Here is a 26,067-nt window from a genome sequence, read left to right as displayed (position 1 = left end):
GTATCTGCAGCTACACATGCCATCGAACATATATATATATGGAAAATGTCACTTACCCAGTGTACATCTGTTCGTGGCATGAGACGCTGCAGATTCACATGCTGTGCACTGTTCCTGCCATCTAGTGTTGGGCTCGGAGTGTTACAAGTTGTTTTTCTTCAAAGAAGTCTTTTCGAGTCACTGGACCGAGTGACTCCTCCCTTTCGGCTCCAGTGCGCACGGGCGTCGACTCCATCTTAGATTGTTTTCCCCGCAAAGGGTGAGGTAGGAGTTGTGAGTATACTAGAGGTGCCCATGCAATGGAGTAGTAATGTATGTACATGGTTTGTATTAAAAATATTATTTATTTACATATTTACAATTTTCATGCAACTAAAAATGGCTACAGGCTCCCGGGGAGGTGGGAGGGCGCATGTGAATCTGCAGCGTCTCATGCCACGAACAGATGTACACTGGGTAAGTGGCATTTTCCGTTCGATGGCATGTGTAGCTGCAGCTACACATGCTGTGCATAGACTACAAAGCAGTAATCTCCCCAAAAGCGGTGGTTAGCCTGTAGGAGTTGAAGTTGTCTGAAATAATGTTCTTAATAAAGCCTGTCCTACTGTGGCTTGTTGTGTTGCTAACACGTCTACACCGTAATGCTTAGTAAATGTATGAGGCATAGACCAGGTGGCTGCCTTACAAATGTCTGTCATTGGTATATTTCCAAGAAAAACTATTGTAGCGCCTTTCTTTCTAGTGGAATGTGCCCTTGGTGTAATGGGTAATTCTCTTTTTGCTTTAAGGTAACAGGTTTGAATGCATTTAACTATCCATCTGGCAATGCCTTGTTTGGATATAGGGTTACCTGCGTGAGGTTTCTGGAAAGCTACGAACAATTGTTTTGTTTTACGAAATTGTTTTGTTCTGTCAATGTAATACATTAGTGCTCTTTGTATGTCTAATGTATGCAAGGCCCTTTCTGCTACTGAGTCTGGTTGTGGAATGGTGATATGACCTTTGGTAAGAATTTTGGATTTGTACTGAGAACCACTTTATGTTTATGTATTTGTATAAATGGTTCTTGAATAGTAAATGCTTGTATTTCACTCACTCTTCTAAGTGATGTGATGGCTATTAGAAGGCAACTTTCCAAGTCAGAAATTGGATTTGACAAGAATGCATGGGTTCGAATGGTGGGCCCATGAGTCGTGTTAATACAATATTAAGGTTCCACGAAGGTAATGGTGGTGTCCTTGGGGGTATGATTCTTTTTAGTCCTTCCATAAACGCTTTAATAACTGGTATTCTAAAAAGCGATGTTGTATGTTTAATCTACAGATAGGCAGATATTGCAGTGAGATGGATTTTAATGGAAGAGAAAGCTAGATTAGACTTTTGTAATTGTAATAAACAACTTATAATGGTTTGTGTTGTTGGGTCTAGTGGCATAACTTGATTAGTCTGACAGTAGCAAACAAATCTTTTCCATTTGTTTGCGTAACAATATCTTGTTGTAGGTTTTCTTGCTTGTTTTATGACCTCCATACACTCTTGTGACAGGTTTAAATGTCCGAATTTTAAGACTTCAGGAGCTAGATTGAACGATGCTGGATTTGGGTGTCTGATCTGTTGTTTGTGTTGTGTCAACAGATCTGGTCTGTTTGGTAGTTTGATGTGGGGTACTACTGATAAGTCCAACAGTACTGTGTACCACGGCTGGCGAGCTGAGGTTGGAGCTACGAGTATTAGTTTGAGTTTGTTTTGACTCAGTTTGTTGACCAGATAAGGAATGAGCGGGAGAGGGGGGAAAAGCGTAAGCAAATATCCCTGACCAGCTGATCCATAGAGAATTGCTGTTGGACTGATGGTGTGGGTACCTGGACGCGAAGTTTTGGCATTCTGCGTTTTCTTTTGTTGCAAATAGATCCATGTTTGGTGTCCCCCAGCAGTGGAAGTGATCCTGAAGTATCTGGGGATGTATTTCCCATTCATGAGTTTGCTGGTGATCTCGACTGAGATTGTCGGCTAACTGATTTTGAATGCCTGGTATGTATTGTGCTATTAGGCGAATGTTGTTGTGAAAAGACACAGTTGTGACGAGTGTCCCCCCCCCCCGTTTGTTGAGATAGTACATTGTTGTCATATTGTCTGTCTTGACAAGACTGTGTTTGTGGGCTATTAGTGGATGAAACGCTTTTAATGCTAGAAATACTGCTAGCAGTTCCAAGTGATTTATGTGAAGTAGTTTTTGTTGATTGTCCCATTGACCTTGTATGCTGTGATTGTTGAGGTGTGCTCCCCACCCAACCATGGAAGCATCTGTTATGATAATGGCATGAGGCAATGGGTCTTGAAATGGCCGCCCTTTGTTTAAATTTACAGGGTTCCACCATCGAAGCGAAGAGTGTGTTTGGCAGTCTATCAACACTAGATCTTGTAGTTGACTCTCTGCTTGCATCCATTGTTTTGCTAGGCATTGTTGTAAAGGCCGCATGTGTAGTCTTGCGTTTGGGACAATGGCTATGCATGAGGACATCATGCCTAGTAGTTTCATTACAAAACTTACTGTGTAGTGTTGGTTTGGTTGTATGCTTGATCTTACATTTTGGAACGATTGGACTCTTTGTGGACTTGGAGTGGCAACTGCTCTTTGTGTGTTGAGTGTTGCTCCCAAATATTGTTGTATTTGGGATGGTTGCAGATGTGATTTTTGGTAATTTATAGAAAACCCTAGTTTGCGTAGAGTTTCTATGACATATTGCGTGTGGAATTGACATTGTTGTTGAGAGTTGGCTTTTATTAGCCAGTCGTCCAAATATGGGAACACGTGCATGTGCTGTTTCCTTATGTGAGCTGCTACTACGGCTAGGCATTTTGTAAATACTCTGGGGGGGCTGTTGTTATCCCGAACTGTAGCACTTTGAATTGATAATGTTTGCCTTGAATTATAAACCTTAGGTATTTCCTGTGAGAAGGATGGATGGGTATGTGGAAATATGTATCCTTGAGATCAAGTGTTGTCATGTATTCCCCCGTTTTTAGTAAGGGAACTACGTCTTGAAGTGTTACCATGTGGAAATGATCTGATTTGATGAAGAGATTTCTTGTTCTGAGATCTAGGGAAGGCCTTAACGTTTTGTCGTTTTTTGGAATGAGGCAATATAGTGAGTAAACGCCTGTTCTGGTGATTGGGTACTAGCTCTATTGCTTGTTTTTGTAACAGTGCTTGGACCTCTATATGTAATAGGTCTAAGTGTTGTGAAGACAGTCTGTGCGGTTTTAGTGGCACATCTGGAGGGAGTTTTGTGAATTCTATGCAATAACCATGTTGGATAATTGATAGGACCCATATGTCTGTGGTAATATGTGTCCAATTGTGGTAGTATTTGGTTAGCCTCCCCCCCCACTGGTGACAAGTGTTGGAGTGTTGTGCCATTGAAGTCACTGCTTGCTAGGGCTTGGTTTGGCCCTCTTCCTCTTGGGAATTGTCCTCTACAGGATACCTCTTTGGTATTGTGATTGTTAGGTGGGTTTTGTTTGGGAGGTGGAAGGTTCAGATGTTTGTTGCCGAACCCCCCCTCTAAATTGTGGTTTCCTAAATGTGCCTCTGAATTGTGGGGAGTAGAGAGCGGCCATGGCTTTGGCTGGGTCTGTGTCTTTTTTCATTTTTTCAATGGCAGTATCGACGTCCGGCAGAAACAACTGATGTTGGTTAAACGGCATATTTAGTACCGCTTGTTGAATTTCTGGTTTGAATCCAGAACTGCACAGCCATGCATGCCTGCGAATCGTTACAGCCGTGTTGACAGTCCGTGCTGCTGTATCTGCAGAGTCTAATGCGGACCTTATCTGATTGTTCGATATGGCCTGTCCCTCTTCAACTACTAGCTGGGCACGTTTTTGGTGTTCCTTGGGCAAGTGCTGTATGATGTCTTGCATCTCGTCCCAGTGTGCCCTGTCGTAGCGTGCAAGTAGGGCTTGCGAATTTGCAATTCGCCATTGATTAGCTGCCTGTGATGGCACTCGCTTGCCTGCTGTGTCGAATTTTCGACTTTCTCTGTCAGGTGGTGGAGCATACCCTGACGATTGAGAGTTCGCTCTTTTTACTTGCTGCCCCTACAACCACTGAGTCCGGTGTGAGCTGTTGGGTTATAAACACTGGGTCTGTTGGAGGTGGTTTGTATTTCTTCTCGACCCTAGGCGTGATAGCTCTTCCCTTTACAGGCTCTTGTAAGACCTGTTGTGTGTGCTTGAGCATGCCCGGTAGCATTGGCAGGCTTTGATAGGATGCGTGGGTGGATGCCAGAGTGTTAAAAGGGAAGTCATCCTCCACTGGCTCAGCGTGCATAGCTACGTTGTGGAACGTAGCTGCCCTGGCTAGTACCTGCGTATATGCAGTACTGTGTTCTGGTGGTGACGGCTTGGTTGGATAACACTCTGGGCTGTTATCCGATATTGGTGGATCATATAAATCCCATGCATCAGCATCATCTTGGGTCATCCCAGTATGTGTGGGTGACTGCATTATTGGTGTTCCCACAGGTGACAATTGTGGTGAGTGTAGTGGGGATGGTTGTGGTGAGACCTGTGGTGTTGGTGACTCGTCTCTAACCACTTTGGCCTTTGGTTGCATTTCTGTTTCTTGAAATGCAAGTTTTCTTTTAGATTTAAGTGGAGGTAAAGTCTGAATCTTGCCAGTTTCCTTTTGGATATGTAACCTCTGTTGTCTTTGATCAGGTTCCTCTTTATCCAACTCTTGCTCAAATCTATGTCTTTCCTTGAGTTGTTTGGAAAGCCCTTGCTCTTTTGTGTATAAGCTTCTTTTCGGCTCCGAGGCCGCTTTTTTCGGTACCGAAGTTTCAGATGTTATAGTATTTTTCGGTTCCGAGGAGCTTTTACAGGGTTTGTTCGATTCAATCACTCGGTGTCGAAATCGTTCGGTGCCGGAATCTCGACCGGAGTCGGAAGTCTTCGGCAACTCTTTGGCCTTTTTCAGTGCTGATGTCTGGTCACCTTCCTTTCGTTGGGTTGAGCCATGGCCTGCTGACGGTGGCGTCCCCATGGCCTTATGGTTTTTTGGTGTGACCCTGAGTTTGGGAAGGGGCAGGTTTACTCACGGTTTGTTGCACCGTCGAGGGTCGTTGACTGTCTGATTCATCCGAGTCCGTCTCTTGGATGGAGATTCTTTCCTCCTCCTCGACGCCGAGCTGTTCTTTCGGTTTCGACGCCATTTGCAGTCTTCTTGTGAGTCAATCTCTCAAGGTCTTCTTTGATCGAAACGATCGGCAAGCTTCACAAATACCCTCTCTGTGTTCGGGTGACAAACACAGATTACAGACCCGATGCTGGTCTGTATAAGGATACTTTGCGTGACACTTAGGACAGAAATGGAAGGGGGTCCGGTCCATTAGTCTGGGACGACGGGTGTGGTCGGGCCGACCAGTCCTCGGTGAAGAGTGGAAGCCCCAAAGGGCCGCCGAAGCAGTCTTGATGTTGGTGCCGATACACTAACACTAAACCATTACCGAGCGATAACAATACCGTCTAATTTTCGATACTTTAGCTAACTTTCCCCGATTCGAAATACGGAGCGAAGAGGAACACGTCCGAACCCGATGCGGAAACAAAACAGTCTAAGATGGCGTCGACGCCCATGAGCAATGGAGCCGAAAGGGAGGAGTCACTCGGTCCCGTGACTCGAAAAGACTTCTTCGAAGAAAAACAACTTGTAACACTCTGAGCCCAACACTAGGTGGCAGGAACAGTGCACAGCATGTGTATCTGCAGCTGCACATGCAAGAGAGAGAGAGAGAGAGAGAGAGAGTGTGTGTCAAATTGCCCCCCCCCCCCACAAAAAGGTAATTTGACTAATTAAATCTCTTTCATAAACCCATACATAAAGACAAAGGATTAAAGGACAGAGTAGCCCAATAGGCTGCCCGTTTATAACTGTGAAACCAGCATCTGTGGCTTCAAGGGGCCAGAGACCACAAATATCCCATCATGCCCAGCAAACAGCAGTTGCTTCAGTTCCTATTTCTGGCTCATGGTGACAGGGTTCTGGCACACTGAGCTCGACATTGTTTTGATTTTTTTTCCCAAATATCTCATTGGAAACTTTCAACAACTGACAGATTTCAATTGTACTAGCGTTTACCTTTTTTTTTTCAGACAGAATTTTTTTGGGGCTTTAGCCAAATAAAATGCCATCTTTATTTGACAACTGTTCTCCCTTTGGGAAAGAAGAAGGCCAACTCAGACCCTCATGACGTCTGCATCACTTGCCTTCCTGAGGAGAGACTCAGGCAGCAGCAAGCACAATCTGGAGGTGGGACATCAAGAGAGTGGGGAGAGGGTCAGTCCTTCACCAGGGCTCTTCTCACCTTCCACTGCAGACTGCAGACGGGGGAGATCCAAAAAGAGAAGCCACCAGCAAAAGTGATGTTGTTCCAGGTCGACGTCAAGGGCATGGACATAGAGACAAGGTACAGTTCCTACATGTTAGCCTTTGAGAGCTGGGTTGCCGTCGAAAAGAAGATGACTTTCGACATTGAGGCATAGGAGGTCGAAGTCCAGGGACACCACGATGTCGAGGAGTCTGAATAAAGGTAAACATACACAAGAACACATATTTTAAAGAAGTGCTCAGGGACCCCTTCACAAGGGAGATACTATTCAAAGCTTGTGACTATCAATGGAAATCCCCTGAGGCAAAACTACTATACTAGGGCTCAAAAATCTCCCTATTCCCACACTTGGCAGTACAGGAGGCCAGGCAGGCATTCACCACTGTAAAGCTAAAGCTCCTACAAGCAAACATATGCATGCTCTACCTAGTGCACTTGAAGATCACCAGGAACTGTATAAATCAGTTATTTGGGGACACCAGCAGAGCAAAATATTTTGCCAAGAAATATGCCAAGAGAAACCAACCACATCAGCAAAAAGAGGATGGAGCGTGCCGACAAAGCAAGATGTAGACAACAGAACAGTAGCATGACTAGGCTCTGAACACATAAGACACTAATATGTAATTTACTGTCATTAACCCAGATAAGATGATGTAGTAACTGTAGTTTAATCAGATGACTGCCACTCAGGTAGTAGGGAATTGAAATAAAAAGTTGCATAAATCCTGCCCGAGATCGGCTCTCAGGCAGAGATAGTTCTCTGGCCTATTAGGCCCCCAACGCTGATAGCCATGTTAGTTTGTTTGCATAGTAAGTTACAGGGATGGAATTAATTTGCTGGTCCACTAGGGATACGGATAAGAGGGCACTAAAGAAAAGTTCAATAGTTTCTAAAGGCAGTTAAGTTGCAAGGGCACCAGCATACAAATGGACGGGTAAGACTTATTGGATGAATGTCAGCAATTGTGACTCACATTGGTGAACACACACAACACAACAATCAAAACCATGAAAAGATTAGGAGCATAACTTGGCACATAACAGGGCTTAACAATCCACAGCAGGCCAGGCAAGTGTTGACATTTCAGGAAGGACGAACTATTGTGTGGCACTTTAGCAACAAAAACAAAAAAACATTTAACCAGTAAAACAGAAGATAGATTTGCAAAAGGATGGAGCACACAGACTCTTCACATCTTATTACTGCACAAGAGGAGTGGCTGCCTTAATTAATAGAGGCACCACATTCTCTCCAAGTGAGGTTGAGAGGGACTTGAAGAGAGAAATGTGAATGTTCAGGGCACACTGTGTGCACAACAGACGACACTGGTGAATATGATTGGAACAGAGATACCCCAAACTTTGGTAAAAACACAACAGGGTTTTGATCAAATAAATGCATTTAGGTACATCCTTTTATGCAACTAGACTTCACTGGTGGGTCAAGATTACTCATTACGATTGACATTCCTGATTTGGATTCCCACACCAAACAGTGGTTGGCCACATATCGAGCAGTAGCTGAAGTTTGCATCGTCCATCAGAGGTGCCAACTCAGTCATACTATAGTGCATGAGTAGCTTACGGATGTACACAGGGTCGTCCTCCATGAGCGTGCCACCTATATGTGCAATGATAAATTAGCGGTGTATGATAAGATGTGGGGTATGTTTCTTCACGCACCTGAGGAAGGTAACCATATTAGGAAAAAAGAAAGCACTGATTGAAACAGTTTCAAAATTATACCTACTAGATATCTGGTGATTTCCCCTGGAAAACAATAAATAAACCTTCCGTTCGTTCATCCATAAACCTCATCTAAACACCAACATACATTTGCACATGGACTTTAAAACTGCACATTTAGATTTAATACCGTCCTATCACTTGCCAATTTTCAGATAGAGCACATCTGGATAGGCTGTTCAGGGAAGAGCTTAAAAGGTACTTCTATGAATACTTTAACACAAATACAGGGTCAGTGGACAGCCCTGGTGTAATATGGGAGGCCTGTATTTAGGGCATAAGAATATCCAAACTGTCTATATACTAAAATTACCCCGTTCAAGCGATCAGGATTAGCACAGGAACTACAAAATCTTGATGCATACAACTAATACTGCCCTTCAGAGAGAAATATTCCATACTATGCGAGAATATTCATATTTAGAGGAAGTGGTGAGAGAATGACAGCATGGGAACAAATATGCCATGGCCAACAAAGAAGGGAGGGGTAACACCCAGGCAACCAATTAGCAGAGCTGGTAAGATCTCACCTCTCGACATGCCAGATTTCATGTGCATTCATAATTCCATAGGGGATAAGATAGTAGAAGCAGAGCGGACTGAGCAACAATTTGTCCACTCCTATACACATTAACACACAACCACTGTGTCAATAATGCAACATGAACAGGGGAATATCTGCATGATATAGCATAAGCCTGTCTTAGAGATGCCAACAAGAGTATTTGGCACAACCAGTCACACTAGAAGACATTATCAATACCATTAGAGACATGGTAAGCGGTATGCTGACTGCGTGTTCAGAATTGCTCAAAAATAGGGTTGTATTTGCGCTGGTTGCCGATTAGATTTTTGATAATTGATTGTGAACTCTAAACTGTGTACGTATCAATTGTGTATTGTGTGAGCTGTTGACAGGTTTGAATGCTGCTGGCTTTTATGAGCCAGTCGTCCAGCTAGGGAAAGACATGTATATGTTGCCTTCTGAGGTATGCTGCAACCACTGCAAGGCATTTGGTGAAAAACCTTGGTGCTGTTGTTACTCCAAAGGGTAGCACTTTGAACTGGTACTGCTTGCCTGCTATCACAAATCTTAGATATTTGCGATGTGCCGGATGTATGGGACTGTGGAAGTATGCATCTTTTAGATCTAATGCTGTCATCTAGTCTTGTTTTTGTAGTAGGGGAATTACACCCTGAAGAGTGACCATGTGGAAACGCTCTGAGAGGATGTACTGATGGAGGGGTCTGAGATCCAGGATTGGTCTGAGAGTACCATCCTTTTTTGGTATAAGGAAGTATAGAGAATATACTCCTTTACCCTGTTGAGGTAAAGGTACCATCTCTACTTCAACTTTTAGTAGAAGTGATTGTACTTCTTTTTTTAAATAAAATGAGATGCTCCTTACTTAGTTTGTGTGAAGGAGGTGGAATGTTTGGTGGAGCCTCTAAATGATACTCTAGTGTAGAATTGTGAGGATTGTTTCTGATGGGTGGTTGCGGTTTCCTTAGCCGATGGTTTGAAACACGCTCTTTAGTGTGGTCTACGAAAAGTACCCCTGGTGGGTGTGGGTATACAAAGCCCCCATGGCTTTAGCTGTTTCTGAATCTTTTTTAAGTGTGTCCACGTAGGGCCAAATAAATGCTGCTTGTCAAACGGCATGTTTAAAACTGCCTGCTGTATCTCAGGTTTGAAACCTGAACATCTTAACCAGGCATGTCTCCTAATAAGCACACTGGTGTTAACTGATCTAGCTGCTGTATCAGCTGCATCCATAGCAGATCTAATAGCATTATTAGATATTGCTTGCCCTTCATTAACTATTTGCTGTCCCCTTTTTTGGTGTTCTGGAGGGAGGTATTGTAACATCTCTTCCATTTCGTCCCAGTGTGCTCTGTCATTTCTAGCCAAAAGTGAATTGGCTATCCTCCAATGATTTGCAGCTTGTGAAGCCATCCTTTTTCCAGCTGCATCTATTTTCCTGCTTTCCATATCAGGAGGAGGGGCATCTCCTATGGACTGATTGTTAGCCCTTTTTCTCACTGTACTAACTACAATGGAATCATGAGGTAGTTGAGCTCTTTTAAACACCGGGTGCTTGTTTATATTTTTTGTCCACTCTAGGAGTGATAATCCTAGCTTTAACAGGCTCTTGAAAGATGTCAGAAGCATGTCTGAACATGCCTGGAAGTATAGGGAGACATTCATATTGCTTATGCGTTGATGCTAGTGTGTCAAACAGAAAATCCTGTTCTATGTGATCTGTGCATTTGCACATTATGGTAGGCCGAGCTCTTGCCACTACCTGATTATATGGTGTAGAGTTTTCTGGTGGTGAGGGTCTGGCAGCATATAACTGAGGGTCATTTGGTAACACGGGATCAGAGTCATATGTAATACATCAGATGTCAGGGCACTCATGAATCAAAAATCAATTCATTAAAATTGTTTTGGGTCCAAAATGTAGTATATAGTGCCAATAACAACACAATAAATTTCGCTGTAGGACCGGGATTCATGAAAGAAACAGAACTCAGTTTATTCTTGGGATATAAAGTTCATCACAGCGGTAAGAAGCCGTCCTCGAAATCAATATTCATGTAGCAACAACAGCCAACACGTGTTTCGTCCTATGAGACATCAATCTCAAAGACTTCATTCAGGGCTGAAATAAACGAAAATTAGTGACTACAGTTGTAGTACACATTCATCCAACTTTTTAAAGCCAAGAACATGTCATTTGCACCGTGATGTTAATGTGAACGGAAACCATGCAATTCGTGACTTGTGTGACATGAGAAAGAAAGAAAGTAATAAATAGTTTATAGAACATAACAGAAGGTCACCATTGGGAAAATATACTTAATTATAAAAATTAACACAACAACAAAAAACCTTATGTAACTCATATTCATGCTCAAAAGGTTGTCACAACACAAAGGTGCACGTCCTCATTTTAAAATCAATTAAAAATCAACCTAAGTGATCCAAGAAATATAAAACAGAAATGTGAACACCTACCAAAAAGTCATAAACATATCTAAAGTGACCATATAAAAATCTTATAAAAACCTTAATTCCCATATATTGCACCCGCAATAACAACCTAAACATACCTTTACTTGAAACAAATTTAAAGCTAATCAATTCAATCCACCAAACAGTTCGAGTTTCTGGAAAAATAATAATAAGCACCCAATGTAATTGCTAATGAAAATATATATCCTGAGGTGATAATGCCACCAAATGACGATAATAGCGTATGGCCATAAAGCCCAGGCTAACCTTATTGCGTCTGAAACAAGTAATTAGCAAATAATCTTTCGAAATAAAGTGTGGAGCATCCTAAAAATAAGTTAAACAAAATGAACGTTAGTATGTTAAACGATCACAACCACAAACTAATTTTTTACTCAAAATATATCAAAAGCCATTATGATACCATTAAAACCGCTCACCTATTAGTGTGAAGTATCAAAGTGCCAAGAAACCGCGTTCAAATAATCGCGCGGCGTTCTGTAGTATCCGTGTAGTAAATAAAAAAACGACTGACCGGAAAGAGCTCTATTTAAAGCGTCCCCTCGGATGCTCTATTCCAGGAAATAGAAAAAGGACTTCCAATGTCACTCGGGCGCCATCTTAAAGCAGTGAGAACACTTAACTACAATAGGAGAATGTAGTAGTCAGTGCTAACATCAGAGTCATATGTATGCCATGGATCTGTGTCCTGTTGGTGATCACTAAGATCATCCCCATGTGATGAAATTTTGCATGTATCTGGTGATAATTGTGCCTCATATGTGGATGATGGTGGTAGAGGTGTTGTGAAAGGAGGAACAGGAGAATGTGGTGGTGAGGGCGTGTTTCTGCTTAGAAGCCTCTCCCTGTTTGTCCTTGAAGACCTTCTTTGATGGAGAAGCATTTTTTTAAATGTCTTTAAAAGTCAATTTCCTTTTAAAGGACATTGGAGGGGAGGCCATTATTCTTCCTGTGTACTTTTGAATAAGTATCTTTCTCTGTTTGGCGTCCATCACTTCTAAAATAGGTTCAATGTCTATGGATTCCTGGGTAGAAGTAGTTTCTTTACTATCCATGGCTTTCGACTCTGAAAGTTTGTGTTTTCATCGAACTGAAAGTGTTGGCTCCGAAGATGTTGTAATCTTTTTCGGCTCAGAAGATGTTGCTGATCTTTTCTGCTTCGAATATGTGCTTTCTATTTTTCAGCTTGACTCAGAGACTGGTGTAGGAGTCTGCTTGGTCGAAGCAGAGTGCACCCTAGTCTTAAATCTCGGTGCCAAACCTGAAGGTTGGTCATCAGGACTTTCTTTTCGAATCCGACCATGGTCCGAAGGCAGTGCAGGATTGACGACTAATGCTGGAGTCTTTTTAGTCATTTTTGTGTGGTACGATGGGGCAGTTTTACTCACGTACTGCAATGCAGACACGTAGTGGCTGTCGTCATCCGAGTGTTCTTCAGAGTCTGAGTCTTAGATCTAAAACACTGCCCCTTGTCGAACTTCTTCTTGCACATGTTCTTCGCCGAACATGTCCGGTGTATCTTCTGTGGATTTTGATGCAGTCTCGGGACGACGAGCTCTACAGTCTTTTTTCATCGAAAATATCTGCAGGGGTCACAATTGACCTCTTGATGGTCTGGAGATCGACAAAGATTACACCCTATGCTGATCGGTGAACGAAAATTTAGCGTGACACCAAGGACAGAATCGAAACAGAGTTTGTTTCATCAGACTCACATTGAAGTAGGCCCTTAAAGGGCATTGCCCTTGTAAGGACGAGAAATTCGACCCCGACGGTCTAAATCAAATAGAGTATAGATGGAAACATGATCGAAAACAATACCAACTATGATATAGGAGAGTAGAATAAGTTCTGAATTACCAAACCAAGATTCAAGAGATCGAGAGGCAACACGTCCAACCCAACGGCAGAAAGAAAACAATCTAACAAAGGACTTGATGTCCATGCCCACTATCACAGATAGGAGGAGTCACTCCATCTCGTGACTCGAAAAAGCTTCTCAGAAGAAAAACAACTTGTAACACTATGAGCCCAACACTAGATGGTGGATTTATGTGTCCGGGAAGAGGGTGTAACACCCCCTCACAGGTGACCTGCTGATTAGCCTTCCTAAGGCAGCAAGCCTCAAAGGGCTTTCACCTTTGAAATGCAAATCTGCCTCCCCTCATAGAAGAGGCAGCCACCCCCCTGTCCAGAGCCCACTTGGCACATGGACAGGAGGGAAAATTAGCTAGTAAGTTTGGTGTGCCACCTCCAGACTAGTACCACCACTAAGGTGGGCTAAACCGAGGTGAACACAATTTTTCAGGAGTAGGCATCTATGAGATGGCATGCCTAGGAATTCTGGGACAGCAGAAAGTGGTCATATAGAGGGCGTAGTGACCCCAAGGGTCTGTAGTCCATTAGCTACTACCCTACACACAGTAACGACAAGGACCTAATAGGGCAACAAAAGCATTAGAGGAGAAAAGAAACCGTCATCAAAATCTCGTCCTGCAGCTGTGCCTCCAGAAACCCAGGAGGACTGCCTGCCTTCAATAAAGACTCCCCTCCCGTGAACAGCTGAGCTGACCTCTTCTCCAGCAAACTCCAAAAGAAGAGACTCTGAAGGCTCTGGAACCACCAAAACCCAGCACCTAAAGTCACCACTGCACCCGCCATCTCCGACCTGAGTTGAAGTGGACCACCAATGTCAAAAAGGTTCTCCAGCCCTCCAGAGTCCATGTCCATTGTGGTTTCAACCCTCCTGGACCACCCCGACGACACCTGCAACCTCTGCACGCTGCCCCCTCTGCCACAACCACTCTGGTAAAGAAAACCCATTACCTAAAGACACATCTACACCCGTCGCCCCTGCGCTGTGGAGAAGAGGGCTAAAGGTGCCTAAGCATTGTGACGCCTGAGCCTGTTGGTTCAGCCTGACTGGCTTCCTGGCCAGAGCCTGCAGCCTCTTTTCACAGTAACCGATCTCCAATGGAAAGCACTGGGCACCCAATACTGTTTTGCACTCTGCACCTGGCAGCCCCCGTGCCGCTGAGGGGGTAATGCTGGTGCTGCCTTGGACCTTGCCCACTATTCACCTTAAACCCAGGAGATCGGATTTGTAAGTCTCTGTACTCTTCCTGTCTGCAGAACATGTTTTTTCTCCCATAGCATAGTTTTGCCGAATTCAGAAATTGCACTATGTCCACTTTTTAAAGTGAAAAGAATTCCTATTTAAAAACCTAGTTACCTGAACAATTTTTCTCTGATGCCTAAACATATATAAAGATACTTGCTATTTTTATAAATTGGTGTGGATCTCCTTTTTGAGTTGTGCGTCTCATTTACTGATTATTGTGTGTATTTGTAAATGTCTTGCACTCCTTTGTATTAAACCTAAGGCTGCTCAACCACACTAACCCTACATAGAGCACTTTGTGACTGCATAGCAAGCCCTGTCCACTCACTGGGGAATCCCGGGGACACTTTACACAGTATTCACATACCACATAAAGGGCCAGCCTCCTACACATCACAAACCTGGCCCTTGCACATACTCATTTCTTTATATTAGGAGATTTTAATATGTGAGATGAAGAGAACCGAACTCTACCATTTAAGGAACTGCAGGGTGCTGTGAAATTCTGGGACTGATGCAGCTAGCGCAAGGCCCCCACACAGGGGAGATCTCAACTTGCACCTTATTTTTTCACCTGATGGACTTATTTCAGTGAAAAATATTTTACCCCTGTGTTGGATCAATCATGCACTAATATCCTTCCCCCTAAACTTAAAGGAACCTTAAACCCCAAAGTGGTCACAACCATATCGAGGAAAGGTAGGACCCAGGCATAAACTTATAGGGTAAAACATGGCTAGGCATTAAACCTCTCCAATATTTTTTAACTCCCTCCCCCCCCCCCCCAAAATAAAAATCGGTAGAGAACAACTTTCTTGCTCTTAAGGAGGGCAACTGCCAATTTCCAATTACTTTTCCACCATCCCCACCTTCCGTAAGTCTCCAGGAAATGGTACCCCTCGTACCTAGTGCATGGGTAACCAAGAGGGTTCCCCTGGGCTGCAGCACGTATAGTGCCACCCTCACCTAGCACATGCAGACTGCCATTGCAGGCTTCGTGCTTTGGTGCAACTAAAGGTGAAAACTCGACATGGCACACAGCCTGTGTGCCCTGTCCCCTAACACTGCATGTAATATATGTAAGTCACCCCTACCGAAGGCCTTACAGCCCAAAGGCAGGGTGCATTATATTACATGTGAGGGCATATCGTCAAGAGCAGCTTTGCTCCTGCTATGTCTTTCTCGATTCTTAGACAAATGAGTGAACAGGGAAGCCATTTTAAGTACATGTGCTGGACATTGGTCAATGCGAGTTCCACAGCAACATGATGGTTTAACTGAAAATAGGGATGTTTGGTATCAAGCCTCTCGTATTAATAAGCCCTCACTGATACTAGTGATGGATTTATTAATGCATGCTCCCAGAGGGCACCTGAGAGGTGCCGCTGAAAATCTACCAAACTACCAGTGTGTGGACTGACTAGTTTTAGCCAGCCTGCCACCACCAGACAAGCTTCTGACCCCCAAGGGTTAGAACCTTCGCTCTTGGGCGGTCAGAAACAAAGCCTGCTCTGGGAGAGGTGTTTACACACCCCACCCTACAGGATGATCTGTGAATCTGCATTCCAAGGCAGGGGGCTTCAAAGAAGCCCACCGCCCTTGGTTTGAGGATCTGGCTTCAATCAAAGGAGATATGCTTACACCCCTGACCCAGGGCCCATTGGGCACCTGGACAGGTAGGAAATTTAGTATTCATATGTGTGTGTCCACCTCTCAGGTCAGGCCCACCCCTAAGGTGAAACTGTTTGATATGGTCATACAAATTAGAAATCTGCCATCTTGGTGTTGGCAGAAGTAGAAACTCTGGCACAGGGACATGCAGGGTTATGGAAGTGGTCATCCATGGGGTGTAATGACCCCAGTGGTAAGTAGCCCATTGACTACTACCCTACACTCCCCTAAACGCCCCTATATTCCCTATTTAGGGAAGCCCCTGGCACCAGGAAATTAGATCCTGCTGACCTATGAAGAAGGTCACTCTAGAGCCACAAAAGCAAAGACTGAGGAAGAAGCACTTGACTAAAGTCATCTCATCCTGCAAGCTGTTGTGCCTCCGAAAGCCTGGGAGTACTGCCTGCCTCCAACAATGACCCAGTGTAGGAAGTTGGCTCTGTATGCACTATTTCAAAGTAAGAAATAGCATGCACAGAGTCCAAGGGTTCCCATTAGAGGTAAGATAGTGGCAAAAAGAGATAATACTAATACTCTATTTTGTGGTAGTGTGGTCGAGCAGTAGGCTTATCAAAGGAGTAGTGTTAAGCATTTGTTGTACACACACAGGCAATAAATGAGGAACACACACTCAGAGACAATTCCAGGCCAATAGGTATTTGTATAGAAAATGAAAATGTCACTTACCCAGTGTACATCTGTTCGTGGCATCAGTCGCAGTAGATTCGCATGTTCTGCAATAGCTCGCCATCTGGTGTTGGGCCGGAGTGTTACAAGTTGTTTTTCTTCGAAGAAGTCTTTCGAGTCACGGGACCGAGTGACTCCTCCTTTTGTCTCCATTGCGCATGGGCGTCGACTCCATCTTCGATTGTTTTTCCCCGCAGAGGGTGAGGTAGGAGTTGAATTGTAGTAATAGTGCCCATGCAATGGAGTGACTAAGTATGCACGTATTTAAGGTTGAGATGACACATATATAAATAATTGAAGGTAACTTCCAAACTGCTACAGGCTCCCGGGGAGGCGGGTGGGCACATGCGAATCTACTGCGACTGATGCCACGAACAGATGTACACTGGGTAAGTGACATTTTCAGTTCGATGGCATCTGTCGCTGTAGATACGCATGTTCTGCATAGACTAGTAAGCAGTTATTTCCCCAAAAGCGGTGGATCAGCCTGTAGGAGTGGAAGTAGTCTGAAATAATGTTCTTAATACAGCTTGACCTACTGTGGCTTGTTGTGCGGATAACACGTCTACACAGTAGTGCTTGGTGAATGTGTGAGGCGTAGACCATGTGGCTGCCTTACATATTTCCTGCATTGGGATGTTTCCTAGAAAGGCCATGGTAGCACCTTTCTTTCTGGTTGAGTGTGCCCTTGGTGTAATGGGCAGCTGTCGTTTAGCTTTAAGGTAGCAGATTTGGATGCATTTAACTATCCATCTGGCTATACCTTGTTTTGAAATTGGGTTTCCTGCATGAGGTTTTTGAAATGCAATAAAGAGTTGTTTAGTCTTTCTGATGTTTTTTGTTCTGTCAATGTAATACATCAATGCTCTTTTGACATCTAATGTATGTAGTGCCCTTTCAGCTACGGTATCTGGCTGTGGAAAGAACACTGGAAGTTCCACTGTTTGATTTAGATGGAACGGTGAAATAACCTTTGGCAAAAATTTAGGATTGGTCCTTAGGACGACTTTATTTTTGTGTAGTTGTATAAAAGGTTCTTGTATTGTAAACGCCTGAATCTCGCTTACTCTTCTTAGGGAAGTAATGGCGATGAGAAATGCCACCTTCCAGGTTAGGAACTGTATGTCGCAGGAGTGCATGGGTTCAAAAGGTGGACCCATAAGTCTAGTTAGGACAACATTTAGGTTCCATGAAGGAACAGGTAGTGTTCTTGGTGGTTTAATTCTTCTAAGGCCCTCCATGAATGCTTTAATGACTGGTATCTTAAATAGGGAAGTTGAATAGGTAGTCTGCAGGTATGCGGATATTGCTGCAAGGTGTATTTTAATGGAAGAGAAAGCTAGGTTAGATTTTTGTAAGTGAAGCAAGTAACCCACTACATGTTCTGGAGTAGTGTGTAATGGTTGTATTTGATTAATATGGCAGTAGCAAACAAACCTCTTCCATTTACTTGCATAACAGTGCCTGGTGGATGGCCTTCTGGCTTGTTTTATGACTTCCATACATTCTTGGGTAAGTTGTAAGTGCCCGAATTCTAGGACTTCAGGAGCCAGATTGCTAGATTCAGCGATGCTGGATCTGGGTGTCTGATCTTTTGGTTGTGCTGTGTCAACAGATCTGGCCTGTTGGGCAATTTGATGCAGGGTACCACTGATAGGTCTAGCAGCGTTGTGTACCAGGGTTGCCTTGCCCAAGTTGGTGCTATCAATATGAGTTTGAGTTTGCTTTGACTGAGTTTGTTTACCAGGTAAGGAAGGAGAGGGAGAGGAGGAAAAGCGTAAGCAAATATCCCTGACCAGTTCATCCATAGGGCATTGCCTTGGGATTGTTTGTGTGGGTATCTGGATGCGAAGTTTTGGCATTTTGCGTTCTCCTTTGTCGCAAACAAGTCTATCTGAGGTGTTCCCCAGAGTTTGAAATAAGTGTTCAGAATTTGGGGGTGAATTTCCCATTCGTGGACCTGTTGATGATCTCGAGAGAGATTGTCTGCGAGTTGATTTTGGATCCCTGGTATAAACTGTGCTATTAGGCGAATTTGGTTGTGAATTGCCCAATGCCAAATTTTTTGTGCTAGCAGGCTTAACTGCGTGGAGTGCGTCCCCCCCTGCTTGTTTAGATAATACATTGTTGTCATGTTGTCTGTTTTGACGAGAATGTATTTGTGAACTATTATTGGTTGGAAGGCTTTTAGTGCTTGAAAAACTGCTAGAAGTTCTAGGTGATTGATATGCAGTTTTGTTTGATGTACGTTCCATTGTCCTTGTATGCTGTGTTGATCGAGGTGTGCTCCCCACCCTGTCATGGAAGCATCTGTTGTTATTACGTATTGTGGCACTGGGTCTTGGAAAGGCCGCCCCTTGTTTAAATTTATGTTGTTCCACCACAGAAGCGAGAGGTAAGTTTGGCGGTCTATTAACACCAGATCTAGAAGGTGACCCTGTGCTTGAGACCACTGTGATGCTAGGCATTGTTGTAAGGGCCTCATGTGCAGTCTTGCGTTTGGGACAATGGCTATGCATGAAGACATCATGCCTAGGAGTTGTAATACCATCTTTGCCTGTATCTTTTGTGATGGATACATGCGTTGTATGATGGTGTTGAAATTTAGAATTCTTTGTGGACTTGGAGTGGCTACTCCCTTTGATGTGTCTATTATGGCTCCTAGGTATTGTTGTACCTTGCGCGGCAGAATGTTGGATATTGTAAAGTTGACTGTGAACCCGAGTTTGAAGAGGGTTTGTATGATCTGATTTGTGTGATTTGAGCACTGTATGAACGAATGGGCCTTGATTAGCCAGTCGTCCAAATATGGGAACACATGTATTTGCTGCCTTCTTATGTGTGCAGCGACTACCGCTAGACATTTGGTAAAGACTCTTGGTGCGGTTGTTAATCCGAAAGGCAGTACCTTGAATTGGTAATGTATTCCTTTGAATACAAACCTTAGGTATTTCCTGTGCGATGGGTGTATTGGTATATGGAAATAAGCATCCTTGAGGTCTAAAGTTGCCATGTAGTCGTGTAGTTTTAGCAATGGCAATACTTCTTGTAGTGTGACCATGTGGAAGTGGTCTGATTTGATGAAAGTGTTCACTGCTCTGAGGTCTAGGATTGGTCTCAGTGTTTTGTCCTTCTTTGGTATCAGAAAGTACAGTGAGTAAACTCCTGTGTTTATTTGTGTGTTTGGCACTAATTCGATTGCATTCTTTTGCAATAGTGCCTGCACTTCTATCTCCAGGAGATTGGAATGGTGTGTTGTTAAATTTTGTGCTTTTGGTGGTATGTTTGGAGGGAATTGTAGAAATTCTATGCAATAACCATGTTGGATAATTGCTAGAACCCAAGTGTCTGTAGTGATTTTCTGCCATGCTTCGTAATAATGACCTATTCTTCCCCCCACTGGTGTTGTGTGGAGGGGGTGAGTGACATGTGAGTCACTGTTTAGTAGTAGGGGTTTTGGGGCTTTGAAATCTTCCTCTATTTCTAGGGAATTGCCCTCCTCTATATTGTCCCCGAAAACCTCCTCTATACTGTCCCTGGTAACTGGACGGTGTGGCTTGTGAGGTGCTGGCTTGTGTGCTTTGACCCCGAAACCCCCCTCGAAAGGGCGTTTTACGGAATGTGCTGTAATTGCCTCTGCTCTGCGGGGAGTAGAGTGCGCCCATGGCTTTGGCAGTGTCCGTATCTTTTTTGAGTTTCTCAATCGCTGTGTCCACTTCTGGACCGAACAATTGTTTTTCGTTAAAAGGCATATTGAGAACTGCTTGTTGAATCTCTGGTTTAAAACCAGACGTTCGGAGCCATGCATGCCTTCTGATAGTTACAGATGTATTAACTGTCCGTGCAGCTGTATCTGCAGCGTCCATGGAGGAGCGTATCTGGTTGTTGGAGATGGTCTGTCCCTCCTCAACCACTTGTTTTGCCCTATTTTGTAAGTCCTTGGGCAGATGTTCAATGAGATGTTGCATCTCGTCCCAGTGGGCTCTGTCATAGCGCGCAAGTAGTGCCTGGGAGTTCGCGATGCGCCACTGGTTTGCAGCTTGTGCTGCGACTCTTTTACCAGCTGCATCGAACTTGCGGCTTTCTTTATCTGGGGGTGGTGCATCTCCAGATGTGTGAGAGTTGGCCCTTTTCCTAGCTGCTCCTACAACGACAGAGTCTGGTGGCAGCTGTGTAGTGATGAAAACCGGGTCCGTAGGAGGCGGCTTATACTTTTTTTCCACCCTTGGTGTGATTGCCCTACTTTTGACCGGCTCCTTAAAGATGTCTCTTGCGTGCCGGAGCATACCAGGGAGCATAGGCAGGCTTTGGTATGAGCTGTGGGTGGAGGAGAGTGTGTTGAATAAGAAATCATCCTCTACCTGTTCTGAGTGGAGGCTTACGTGGTGAAATTGTGCTGCTCTAGCCACCACTTGAGAGTACGCGGTGCTGTCTTCTGGTGGAGATGGCTTCGTAGGGTATGCCTCCGGACTGTTATCTGACACTGGGGCGTCGTATCGGTCCCATGCGTCCTGATCTTGGTCACCCTGGCTCATGGTGGTGTGAGCTGGGGAGTGTGATGGAGTTTGTGCAGGTGAAACGTTAATCACGGGCGGAGGAGAGGGTGGTGGTGTAACTCTTTTCACCACTTTTGGTTGTGGTGTTTGTTCCGTCTGGAACTCCAACCTTCTCTTTCTCCTAATGGGGGGAAGGGTGCTTATTTTCCCTGTCCCCTGCTGAATGAAGATACGCTTTTGCGTATGGTCCACATCAGTTGCTTGTAGCTGTTCCTCAAACCTATGCTTCTGCATTTGGGAGGTTAGCGAGTGCTCTTCTGTATAAGAGCCTGAAGCTGGGTCGCTTGCAGTTTGTTTCGGCATCGAAACTTTGTCTGCGTGTTTTTTCGGCTCCGAGGTGACTTTTTTCCTTTTCGGGGCCGAAACCTCTCGGCGTCGATCTGTTTCGGTGCCGCTGTCTCGGCGTCGAGCCGTGTCCACACCGGCATCTCGGTGTCGAGGCTTGTCTCCAGCACTTTCTCGGTCCCGAGAAGGCTGCGTGCCGGTGTCTCGACCGGAGTCGGACGATCTCGGCACTGTTTGGGCCTTTTTCGGTGCCGACGGTCGGTCACCGAATTTATGGGTGGAGCCATGGCCTGGTGGCAGTGGCGTCCCCTGGGCCTTGTAAATGTTCCTCTGAGTGGATTTCGACGTCTTACTCACGGTTTGTGTATCGTCGAATCCTTCGGAGTCTGAGTCTTGGATCGAGAAGGTACCTTCTTCTTCCTGTTCCTCGAACTCCCGTTGGGCTGTCGGTGCAGACGCCATCTGAAGTCTTCTGGCTCGACGGTCTCGGAGTGTTTTTCGGGACCGGAACGCATGACAGGCCTCGCAGGTGTCTTCGCTGTGCTCAGGTGACAGGCACAGGTTGCAGACCAAGTGTTGGTCTGTGTAGGGGTATTTATTGTGGCATTTGGGGCAGAAACGGAACGGGGTCCGTTCCATCGGCGTTCTTCAGCACGCGGTCGGGCCGACCAGGCCCCGACGGAGGATCGAAAAACCTACCCCGAAGGGCACCGGAGCTCTTCGATCTTCGACGCGGTGTGGAATCTAAGTACGCCGATCCCGAACGCAACAATACCGACGAAAATCTTCCGAAATTAGCTAATTTTCCGTTCCGAAACTCGGAGCGACAGGAACACGTCCGAACCCGATGGCAGAAAAAAAACAATCGAAGATGGAGTCGACGCCCATGCGCAATGGAGACAAAAGGAGGAGTCACTCGGTCCCGTGACTCGAAAGACTTCTTCGAAGAAAAACAACTTGTAACACTCCGGCCCAACACCAGATGGCGAGCTATTGCAGAACATGCGTATCTACAGCGACAGATGCCATCGAACATATATTTTCTTAGTTTATTTTAAGAACCACAGGTTCAAATTTTACATGTAATACTTTAAATGAAAGGTATTGCAGGTAGGTACTTTAGGAACTTTGAATAATCACAATAGCATATATACTTTTCAAATAAATCACATATAGCTATTTTAAAACTAGACACTTAGTGCAATTTTCACAGTTCCTAGGGGGAGTAAGAGTTTGTTAGTTTTTGCAGGTAAGTAAACCACCTACGGGGTTCAAGTTTGGGTCCGAGGTAGCCCACCGTTGGGGGTTCAGAGCAACCCCAAAGTTACCACACCAGCAACTCCGGGCCGGTCAGGTGCAGAGTTCAAAGTGGTGACCAAAACGCATAGGCTTCAATGGAGAAGGGGGTGCCCTGGTTCCAGTCTGCCAGCAGGTAAGTACCCGCGTCTTCGGAGGGCAGACCAGGGGGGTTTTGTAGGGCACCGCGGGGGACACAAGTTAGCACAGAAAGTACACCCTCAGCAGCACGGGGGCGGCCGGGTGCAGTGTGCAAACACACGTCGGGTTTCCAATGTAAATCAATGGGAGACCAAGGGGTCTCTTCATCGATGCAGGCAGGCAAGGGGGGGGGGGCTCCTCGGGGAGCCACCACCTGGGCAAGGGAGAGGGCCTCCTGGGGGTCACTCCTGCACTGGAGTTCCGATCCTTCAGGTCCTGGGGGCTGCAGGTGCAGAGTCTTTTCCAGGCGTCAGGATCTGGGAGTCAGGCAGTCGCGGTCAGGGGGAGCCTCGGGATTCCCTCTGCAGGCGTCGCTGTGGGGGCTCAGGGGGTGTAACACTGGCTACTCACAGTCTCGTAGTCGCCGGGGAGTCCTCCTTGAAGTGTTGTTTCTCCACAAGTCGAGCCGGGGGCGTCGGGTGTAGAGTTGCAAGTCTCACGCTTCTGGCGGGAAACGCAGTTGTCTTGAAGTTGCTTCTTTGGAAACAAAGTTGCAGTCTTGGATGAACAGAGCCGCTGTCCTCAGGGGTTTCTTGGTCCTTCTAGAGCAGGGCAGTCCTCTGAGGATTCAGAGGTCGCTGGTCCTTGGGAAAGCGTTGCTGGAGCAGTGTCTTTTCGAAGTGGGTAGACAGGCCGGTAGAGCTGGGGCCAAAGCAGTTGGTGTCTCCGTCTTCTCTGCAGGGTTTTTCAGTTCAGCAGTCCTCTTCTTCTTAGGTTGCAGGAATCTGAGTTCCTAGGTTCAGGGGAGCCCCTAAATACAGAATCTAGGGGTGTGTTTAGGTCAGGGAGGGCAGTAGCCAATGGCTACTAGCCCTGAGGGTGGCTACACCCTCTTTGTGCCTCCTCCCAAGGGGAAGGGGTCACATTCCTATCCCTATTGGGGGGATCCTCCATCTGCCAGATGGAGGATTCCTAAAAGTCAGAGTCACTTCAGCTCAGGTTGCCTTAGGGGCTGTCCTGACTGGTCAGTGACTCCTCCTTGTTTTTCTCATTATCTCCTCCGGCTTTGCCGCCAAAAGTGGGGCCGTGGCCGGAGGGGGCGGGCAACTCCACTAGCTGGAATGCCCTGTGGTGCTGTAACAAAGGGGGTGAGCCTTTGAGGCTCACCGCCAGGTGTTACAGCTCCTGCAAGGGGGAGGTGATAAGCATCTCCACCCAGTGCAGGCTTTGTTACTAGCCATAGAGTGACAAAGGCACTCTCCCCATGTGGCCAGCAACATGTCTCGAGTGTGGCAGGCTGCTAGAACCAGTCAGCCTACATGAGTAGTTGGTTAAGGTTTCAGGGGGCACCTCTAAGGTGCCCTCTGGGGTGTATGTTACAATAAAATGTACACTGGAATCAGTGTGCATTTATTGTGCTGAGAAGTTTGATACCAAACTTCCCAGTTTTCAGTGTAGCCATTATGGTGCTGTGGAGTTCGTGTTTGACAGACTCCCAGACCATATACTCTTATGGCTACCCTGCACTTACAATGTCTAAGGTTTTGCTTAGACACTGTAGGGGCACAGTGCTCATGCACTGGTGCCCTCACCTAGGGTATAGTGCACCCTGCCTTAGAGCTGTAAGGCCTGCTAGAGGGGTGACTTATCTATACTGCATATACAGTGTGAGGTTGGCATGGCACCCTGAGGGGAGTGCCATGTCGACTTACTCGTTTTGTCCTCACCAGCACACACAAGCTGGCAAGCAGTGTGTCTGTGCTGAGTGAGGGGTCCCCAGGGTGGCATAAGATATGCTGCAGCCCTTAGAGACCTTCCCTGGCATCAGGGCCCTTGGTACCAGGGGTACCAGTTACAAGGGACTTACCTGGATGCCAGGGTGTGCCAATTGTGAAAACAAAAGTACAGGTTAGGGAAAGAACACTGGTGCTGGGGCCTGGTTAGCAGGCCTCAGCACACTTTCAAATCAAAACATAGCATCAGCAAAGGCAAAAAGTCAGGGGGTAACCATGCCAAGGAGGCATTTCCTTACACCCAGGAACTCCTGTGGAGCAGCAAAGCTGCTTTCCTGCATCTTGGACCACTGAAACACTGACACCTGGAAGCACCACTGCATCCCAACCACCTAGCCAGAGCTGAAGTGGGCCAACAGTGCCAACGTGATCTTCCAGCCCTCCAGAGACAAAGTCCACTGTGGACTTGCTCACTGTGGACTCACCACCTCTGCCTTGCACGCCACCTCAACTGCAAGTGCTCCCAGTGTAGAAAATCCCATGCCTCAAGAAACCTCTGTGCTCGTCGCCCTTAGAGAAGAGGACCTGATGTGCCCACATGTCCAAAGCACTTGTTGGTTCTCCCTTACTGGACTCCCAGTCCAAACCTGCAGCCTCTCTTTAACCGGACTGATCCCAGTTGACTAACATTGGGCACCGGAATACACCTCTGTACCAGGCCGCCCCAGTGCCGCCCAGTGTGACCGATTGGTGTGGTCCTGACACTTGCACAATATTTACCTTATGTTCCAGAGATTGGTCCATTAAGTCGATGTACTACATGTGTTTGACGTATTTGTTTTTCCTCCACAGGATAACATTGCAGCTTTCAGAAATTGCACTCAGCATTGACTTTTCAAAACTGTAAAGACTGTTCATACAAAACGTACTTACCTGATCATATTGATTCTGGAGTCCAAACATATATAAAGATACTTGTTATTTTTGTAAATTGGTGCTGATCCCTTTATTGAGTCGAGTCTCTCATTTATTGACTGTGTGCCTATTTGCAGATGTCTAACACCCATCTATGATAAGCCCGTCTATAATAAGCCTAAGGCTGCTCGACCACACTAGCCCATATAAAAGCACCTTGATATTGCTAGAGCAAGCCCCCGTCCACTGGTAAGGGAACCTCTGGACTCTTTGCACAATATATATAAGTTTGATATATCATGTAAAGAGACAGCTTCCTACATGAGGCCACTCATTACTCTGATTAAAGCCCATAATATTAGGCTAGTTAGCTACGCTGATGGCACTTTGGATTTTGTCCCTCAATAATAACCAACAGGGTGCCACTGACGCATTTCAGAACTGTGTGACAGACATTGTTAACTGGCTGAATTTAAACTCT

General features: G+C 45.5%; 1 protein-coding gene across 6 annotated transcripts in view; it reads right to left on the bottom strand.

Moving 5' to 3' along the window:
- PPP2R5E (protein phosphatase 2 regulatory subunit B'epsilon) overlaps positions 1-26,067 on the bottom strand; it is a 350,454-nt gene that overhangs the window by 54,050 nt on the left and 270,337 nt on the right. The window contains exon 14 of one of the 6 annotated variants that reach the window (XM_069207370.1): positions 10,657-10,807. The exons of the other annotated variants lie outside the window; for them this stretch is intronic. Within the exon in view, the coding sequence (XP_069063471.1) occupies positions 10,798-10,807 (10 nt within the window). The 3' untranslated portion in view covers positions 10,657-10,797. Of the gene's footprint in view, positions 1-10,656; positions 10,808-26,067 lie in introns of those variants that run through there. 6 annotated transcript variants of the gene reach the window in all.

The sequence above is a fragment of the Pleurodeles waltl genome, chromosome 9 (assembly GCF_031143425.1).
Source record: "Pleurodeles waltl isolate 20211129_DDA chromosome 9, aPleWal1.hap1.20221129, whole genome shotgun sequence".
Taxonomy (NCBI): Eukaryota; Metazoa; Chordata; class Amphibia; order Caudata; family Salamandridae; genus Pleurodeles; species Pleurodeles waltl.
Note: the sequence above shows the minus strand (reverse complement) of the source record. Positions and strands in the feature narration are given on the sequence as shown.